This window comes from Kryptolebias marmoratus, linkage group LG13, assembly GCF_001649575.2.
Source record: "Kryptolebias marmoratus isolate JLee-2015 linkage group LG13, ASM164957v2, whole genome shotgun sequence".
Lineage (NCBI taxonomy): Eukaryota > Metazoa > Chordata > Actinopteri > Cyprinodontiformes > Rivulidae > Kryptolebias > Kryptolebias marmoratus.
Genome location: NC_051442.1, coordinates 3,491,305 through 3,498,583, shown reverse-complemented (window position 1 = coordinate 3,498,583; position 7,279 = coordinate 3,491,305). Strand labels below are relative to the sequence as shown.

Here is a 7,279-nt window from a genome sequence, read left to right as displayed (position 1 = left end):
CTTGTTGGTCTTGTTGGTCCTGTTGGTCCTGTTGGTCTTGTTGGTCTTGTTGGTCCTGTTGGTCCTGTTGGTCTTGTTGGTCCTGTTGGTCTTGTTGGTTTTGTTGGTCCTGTTGGTCTTGTTGGTCTTGTTGGTCCTGTTGGTCCTGTTGGTCTTGTTGGTCTTGTTGGTCCTGTTGGTCCTGTTGGTCCCGTTGGTCCCTCCGGAACAAACAGAACGCCCGAGCTGATTCCAGGTGTTCCTCAGAGCGTTCCGTCCTCTCCACGTCCAGACGGTTTCTGATGGACTCAGCTGTGTGGGGACGAGCGTTGTCCTCTTGGAGGACATAGTTCGATCCCAGACTGTGGACGTGCGGGGTCTCATCTCGTCTCCTGCCTGACTCCGACACCGGCCTGTTATCTGGAACATAGCCGTCGGTTCGGAGACGCTAGCACGGCTCAGTCAACACCAGCTGGCCGCTGCAGCAGGCTCCACCCTCACAGGCGCTCCAGGCGCTGAACCGTCAACATCCCGGGTCATCAGAAGCTCAAGAGTCAGGTGCAGAAGAAGCTGTTTGGGGGAGATACTTTGCCATGCTCAGCTGCATTTTCCCGACAAATGTGGCTCCAGTTAAGGGGAAATATAAAAAGGCTTTCCAAAGAAAATTTATTGCTAAGAATCATTGTTCCAGCAAAGAAATAATCAACCAAACACACATTTCCGTACTTTCTGTTCTCTCTGCAGCAGAATGAGGTTGTTCCAATGAAGAAAAAGAACGTTTAACCACGTCGTTTCGTGTCATTTTTCCGCCCAGAACATAGACATACAGAACTTCTCGTCCTGCTGGAGCGATGGAATGGCCTTCTGCGCCTTGGTCCACTCTTTCTTCCCGCTGGAGTTTGAATACAGCGCTTTGAATCCGGCAAATCGCAAACAGAACCTGGAGCTGGCCTTCACCACAGCAGAGTAAGGGTTAAACTGACCCGCCCAGGTATCTGAAATGTTCCCACAGCTTTAAGTAAACTTTAAAACCTTTTAAGTTCCTGTGCGTTTCCACGGAGGCACCTAATCGATCTCGCTCTTCTGGAAACTTTAACGCCGGCCCCGAGCAGAAGAGTCCGCCCTCGCGCCTCGGATGGGAGGTCACATGACCTGGAATGTAGAAGTGTTTGTTCAGATCATTCCAATACAAACACCAATTATGTGTCAAAACGTGCGCATTTTTCTCTCCTTTCTGCCACCATTGTTGTTACTGCTTTAGAACTTGAGGGTTTTTCTCAGATACTCCCATTCAGCCCGTATGAAGTTGGACTTTTTCCTTCTGAAAGGGGGATGTAGGATGTTTCTAACTTGTCGTATCTCCTTCATAAAATGGTGTCGACAAATAAAAATAGTCATGTGTGATGACCAGACGCTTCTCCTAACACCGACGTGTTTGTGTTTCAGGGAGCAGGCCGACTGCCTGCGTCTGATCGAGGTCGACGACATGCTGGAGATGGGGGACAAGCCGGACCCCATGTGTGTGTTCACCTACGTCCAGTCCCTCTACAACCACCTGAAGAAGTTTGAGTAACTCGTTGTCCGATTCGTGCCGCCTGACTTCCTTCAGAGTTCGTTTCGGCTTCATTTCGGCACGCCGCGAGGATCTGAGTTCGATGAAGAGTGTAGATAAAGTTTAATAGCCCTGCCTGCTGTCTGTGATCAGAAGAAGTTCATTGCATGACTTGAACCTACAAATGTTTACAGAAATCAGGATAAAATCAAACTGAAAACTAGTTTAGCTGCCGTCAATTTTTCTCCACATGTCTGCCTCAGTGTGAAGGTTTTAATGTTACAACAAACAGAAAAAAAGACACATTAGAGATGTTTTATATGTTGATTTTTGTTTTAAAATGTACTGCCATCTGCTGACAGAACAAGTGAAAAGCAAATTATTTCACCAACTTCACAAATTCACGTTTTTATTGTCGCTGCGTTCTCACGCGTGGAAGTCAACTTTATTTACATCAGTTTGTCACGCTGTAACAAAAAGAAATATATCTGAAACCAGAACCATGTGGGGTTGTTCCATGTTTGAGATTTCAAGGCTTCGTTAAACCTTATTTATGAAGCTTTATCTGCTTTTTAAACAACAGAGACGTGGTTTGTTTTACCTGACGATTAAAAAAAAACAAAACACTGACGCAGATTTAATTATTTCTCAAAGGTTTAATGAAAACAATCTTAACAATCATTTATTTACAGAAGTTATTTGCTGCATCATCCAAGCACTTCTTATTTACAGAAAAGAGATTTTCTTTTATTGTGTACAATAAAACAACTCAAATATTTGGATTTTGAAGTTAATAGTTTATACAAATGCGTGGAAAGTTTGGAATTAGAAGTTAAAACTATAAAGTTCAATTTTGCTGCATTTTCAGAATCATCCTTTTTTTTTTAAAGAAAAGCTGTTTGTTTGTAAACAAACCATCTGTATGAAACTTTAAATAGGAACTGATCACCTCTTATTATCATATTTTAGTTCTTAATAAATGTCTTTATACAAACACATTATTCTGATACTTATTATGCCCTCTTTAGTTCTGTTTTTAAGATCTCAGAAGTTCATCTTTTCTTTTATTATCATCCAGTTTTGGGAGGATTTATAGTAATAAACTGTACTTAAAATTAGTTCACTCTTAACTTATAAAAGTGTTGAGTTAGTTTTCAAATGGAAGATGAAAAGATAATATGGAAACAAACAAAATAAATATTATTTTGGCATTTTTGTTTCACACAAATATGTAGATATATATTTATTTTAACTATTATCAGTGTTTCTTTCTCCTATTTCTGCCACTTTGATTCATTTTTAAAGCCATAAAATAAAAGATTTTATCAAAAGTTTTGACCTAGTTTCCCAAAAATGTAAATTAACATCTTATATTTTGATGTAGCATCTCTTTCATATTTATATTTTAGCTTAGTATGTCAAAATTACGACTTAGCATCTCATATTTATAGAATATGTTTTTAAAAAAATTCGTAGTTATGACTTCGCATTTTTTTCCATCAGAGTGGCGTTTACGGGCTTCCATACTTTTCTCAACGAAATGTTTTTAAAACAAACAGCTACACTGTGTATTAATAATAGCTCTTTTTACACATAATCTCTTGCTTTCTAATCTTGTTTTGTTTGTTTATTATTTAAGTTTTTGTTTATTTATTATTTACATTTTGTTTGCTCGGCTGCAGGTTGACTTTTTCCATGTTTTTTTTAGGGGGCGTGAACGCCTCCCAGTGGCCGGGACTTCCGGTGGATGAGGTCAACTTTTCCCGAGGTCCGCCATGTCAGTCCCGGAGGCGCTTGTTGCTCAATAGTTTCGAGTTCTTTTTTTAATTATTTTTAAATTAAACATTAATCATCAGAGAACCGTGGTCTTTATCCTGAACTGTGTGTTTGTGTAGCAGTAGCTCCGCTAGCTTAAACCTCTAAAAGTAACCGTTGAAGGGGGAAAAAAAAGTGGCGTTGTTGCGTTTACTTCCAAGCGGGAGAGTCGGTAAAACAAAGTTTTGTATGAGTCGCGGTTAAAAGGGAAGAAAGGGCCGGGATTCCTCAGCCGTCATGGCCGGTAATTTTGACTCCGAAGACCGAGCCAGCTGGTACTGGGGGCGACTGAGCCGCCAGGACGCGGATTCCCTCCTCCAGGGACAGAGACACGGGGTGTTCCTGGTGCGGGACTCCACCAGCTGCCCGGGGGACTACGTGCTGGCAGTGTCGGAGAACTCCCGGGTGTCCCACTACATTATCAACAGCATCACCAACAACCGGCAGTCCAGTTCAGGTAAGACATAAGCTGATTTTATTTTATTTTTATTATTTTTTAAACAGGCGTCGGAACTGCTTTGGCTCACTTTTTTAGTCGCCGTTTATTTCTTTATTTCGGGAGCTCGGGGTGTGTTCTGGGCGGCTCTCAGGTGGGTTCTGTTCCCGTCCGGGGCCTGAAAGGGAACTGCTCAGGTTCCGATGTCACAACTGGGGCATGACTGGACAGATTGGCGTTTCAGGAATGTCTGATCTCCCCCCCCCCCATTTTTTTCAGCTCTCTGCTGGCTGTTGCGCACTTTTTCCCCTCTTCGTCTAAGCGTACCGGGTCACATATCGTATCTGCTGACGGCTTTACCGCCATTTTCTACCCCGCCGTCGTTTCAGAAGCTTAAAAGTAACGAAACGACACGGCAGAGGTATGGACCGTGACGAGAAAAAATCACTAAAAGTTGGAACCCGTCGAAATAACGTTGAGCGAGATATCGCGAGACTTCGCGTGATCTTGAAAATGTGAATCTCACTGCTACTACCAAGTCGGATTTTAGCTCTAACATTGACTAAATAGATTATTAGTGTCACAGAAACGACTCACGGGGATTAAATATAAGTATCACACATACATCGGTGTAAATGGACCGTAATGCACCGCGGCCTGAGCCGCCACTGCAGGCTAACCGAAGCTAATGCTAATAGCTGTTAAACTCACTAAAAAGCCTTAAATTATCTGAACTTATTCAATATAAAGCGTCTCCTGTTCCACTCGCTCTGATCTGAGAAATGTTGAGAAAATGTGAATTGATTGTGTATTTAAAACATTTAACTCTAAATATAACTTTGATTTGATCAACTTTGTTTTGGTGACAAGATTCCCCAGATGTGATTAAAATGTTCTCCTCGGAGCCTTAACGACCTGTTGGTTACCTATTGATAAGGCTGAAGGTGACTTTTTATTAGAATCACAGAAACGGGCGGGGGGGCTGAACTCATCACCTGCACCGGAGCAGTTTGGAAGCTAAACAGGAAACAGAAGGAAACGCCACAGCTTTGAAGACTTGATGGGACTATATCTCATGAATCACTGATGAAACTTTTAACCATTGGCATCAACTTTACTGAAGATGGCCGCCAGAAGCCACAAAATTCGACTAGTAACTCGGTTAATTTTGCAGATATTAAGCAAAAATCATGTCTGGTAGCAGCTGAGTCTGATCCTTAAATTAAAAACCATCTGTGTTTAAAACTTTGCTGTTTGTTAGTAAAATTTCTTGCAAACACCTGGATGGATTTTATTGAAACTTTGGTCGCTGGACGTTCTCCTTGAAATCAGCCCAGCTCAAGATGGCCACCACAGTTAAGAGGAGATGATCTAAAACTCTGGTGTGAAAGTTGGCGGGCAATATGCATTTCCAAGAATTCAGGGCCTTTAAGTTTATTCCAGTTTTTTGTGTAAAACTTCTAATTATTTAAATTGCTCATATATCCTCAGGCATGTTTGAAAGGCATTTTGCAGGCGTGGTTCTGCTTTATTCTAGTTCTACGTTCTAACGGTTCCACCTTGTCTCCACCAGGTTTGGCTCCGCCTCGGTTTCAGATCGGCGACCAGGAGTTTGATGCGTTGCCGTCCCTGCTGGAGTTCTATAAGATCCACTATCTGGACACCACCACGCTCATAGAACCCGTGAACAAGTCGAAAAACGCAGGGTCCAACAGCTCCGCTCCCCCCGGCGCCCCCCAGCAGTCGGAGGAGGCGGAGTTTGTGCGGGCGCTCTTTGACTTCCCCGGCAACGACGAGGAGGACCTCCCCTTCCACGTGGGCGACGTCCTGCGGGTTCTGGAGAAGCCCGAGGATCAGTGGTGGAGCGCCTCCAACCAGGAGGGCCGGGTCGGGATGATCCCCGTTCCCTACGTGGAGAAGTACCGGCCCGCCTCGCCCACTTCTCCCGGTCTGGGTCCTCCGGCTCCGGGATCTGGAAGGCTGCTGGACAGCACAGACGGTCCGCCAGTGGACCCGGGTCAGTACGCTCAACCTGTGGTGAACACTCAGCTCCCGAACCTGCAGAACGGGCCCGTTTTCGCACGAGTCGTCCAGAAGAGGGTCCCCAACGCTTACGACAAGACGGCACTGGCTCTGGAGGTAGGACCCCTGCTGTCCCACTGTCCTCTGTCTTCTACAAGCCTGTCCCACTGTCCTCTGTGAGACTCTCTGCCTGTGTGGGTCCTTTTGTTTTGAGTCAGAGCCGAGGCAGCGCAGATTGTCCTGATTAGAATAGTTTCAGTCATTCATGTGAGCAGAGACACAAAGTGTCTTTATAAACACACGCTGACGCTGAACCAGTTTATTTTCAGCGGAGACGGTTCGGGACACTCAGACCCGTCTTTATGTCCACACAGAGGTCCATTGGTTAATCTGTTCATCATGGCTGGAGTCCAGTAAAACAAACAGGCTGCATTATTAGATTCATTATAAACAGAAAGTCAGACTGCTCTCTTCTGGGCTGATTCCAGTTCCTTTTCCTTTTCCTATGATCTGATAGTTTGGATTTTTGTCCAGAATCCAAAAATGTTTCTCTACGGTGGCCGACAGGTGCAGACATTTTTCCTTTGTGTTTATTTTGCTGCTCATATGTTTTTGCTTCGGTCTGTTTTCTGTGATTGCAGCATTTTTCTTTTTTTTCTGCAGCTGATTTTTTTTTTGGAGTTTGCATCGTTCATGTGTTTGCGACTCGTTTGAACCTTTCAGCCATCGTATTTTTCTAACTTCTAATTTAATTACAAGTTTGGCAGATTACCCTCCGGCTCATTAGAAATGTATTGATTGCAGTTTTCTTTTGGTTCTCTGAAGATGTCATTAGAAAAATAAAATAAAATTGGATGTTTGAGCTGTGGAAGGGCATTTCAAACACTAATATTTTAAAAAAAGAACAACTCTTCTGGACTAAAGGTTTCAGGTGCAGAAATGTGTGCTGCTGTTAATCCTGCCAGCCGGTGATCTTTATATTTATTCAGTTTCAGCTCATTTGTAGCTCAGCTGTGATTGAAGTTTACACTTAGTAATCCTTTCAAAATAAAAGTACAATTGCAGGAACACCTGCTTTTTTATAAATTGTGTCAAAAGAAAAGCACATCAACTAAAGAAGCCCATTTAGACTAACTATAAAAATGTAAAAATTCACTGAATTTGAATCAGATATTGAGCCTGTATTAATTATTTCCACTGGCCTGTTTGGAGCAGAAACAGGAAGTCGTGACTGTATTTTGTCGTTGACAGGTGGGCGACGTCGTGAAAGTGACCAAAATCAACGTGAACGGTCAGTGGGAGGGCGAGTGCAAAGGGAAACGGGGCCACTTTCCCTTCACCCACGTCCGGCTGTTGGAGCAGCAGCAGCAACCCGACGACGAAAGCTGAGGGGAAAACACGACGTCGGTGCCGCTTCCCTTCAGCTCAACCGTCGCGTTCTGAAAGGAATCGGATTTCCCCTCCTCCCCCCCCCC

The 7,279-nt window shown here is 43.7% G+C and overlaps 2 protein-coding genes across 5 annotated transcripts in view; both read left to right on the top strand.

The window, feature by feature from the left end:
• LOC108248153 (smoothelin-like protein 1) overlaps window positions 1-2,529 on the top strand; it is a 13,843-nt gene extending 11,314 nt beyond the window's left edge. For 2 of the 3 annotated variants that reach the window (XM_037979068.1, XM_017436722.3), the window contains exons 12-13: window positions 794-945; window positions 1,426-2,529. In XM_037979068.1, the coding sequence (XP_037834996.1) occupies window positions 794-945; window positions 1,426-1,552 (279 nt within the window). In that variant the 3' untranslated portion in view covers window positions 1,553-2,529. Of the gene's footprint in view, window positions 1-793; window positions 971-1,425 lie in introns of all 3 variants that reach the window. The other variant, XM_037979069.1, reaches the window with a different exon arrangement.
• A 411-nt stretch (window positions 2,530-2,940) lies between these two features.
• The window catches only part of LOC108248149 (adapter molecule crk), a 5,249-nt gene continuing 910 nt past the window's right edge, over window positions 2,941-7,279 (top strand). Inside the window, exons 1-3 of one of the 2 annotated variants that reach the window (XM_037979070.1) lie at window positions 2,941-3,803; window positions 5,356-5,921; window positions 7,056-7,279. In XM_037979070.1, coding sequence (XP_037834998.1) covers window positions 3,584-3,803; window positions 5,356-5,921; window positions 7,056-7,193 — 924 coding nt within the window. In that variant the 5' untranslated portion in view covers window positions 2,941-3,583 and the 3' untranslated portion in view covers window positions 7,194-7,279. The remainder of the gene's footprint in view (window positions 3,804-5,355; window positions 5,922-7,055) is intronic. The other variant, XM_017436713.3, reaches the window with a different exon arrangement.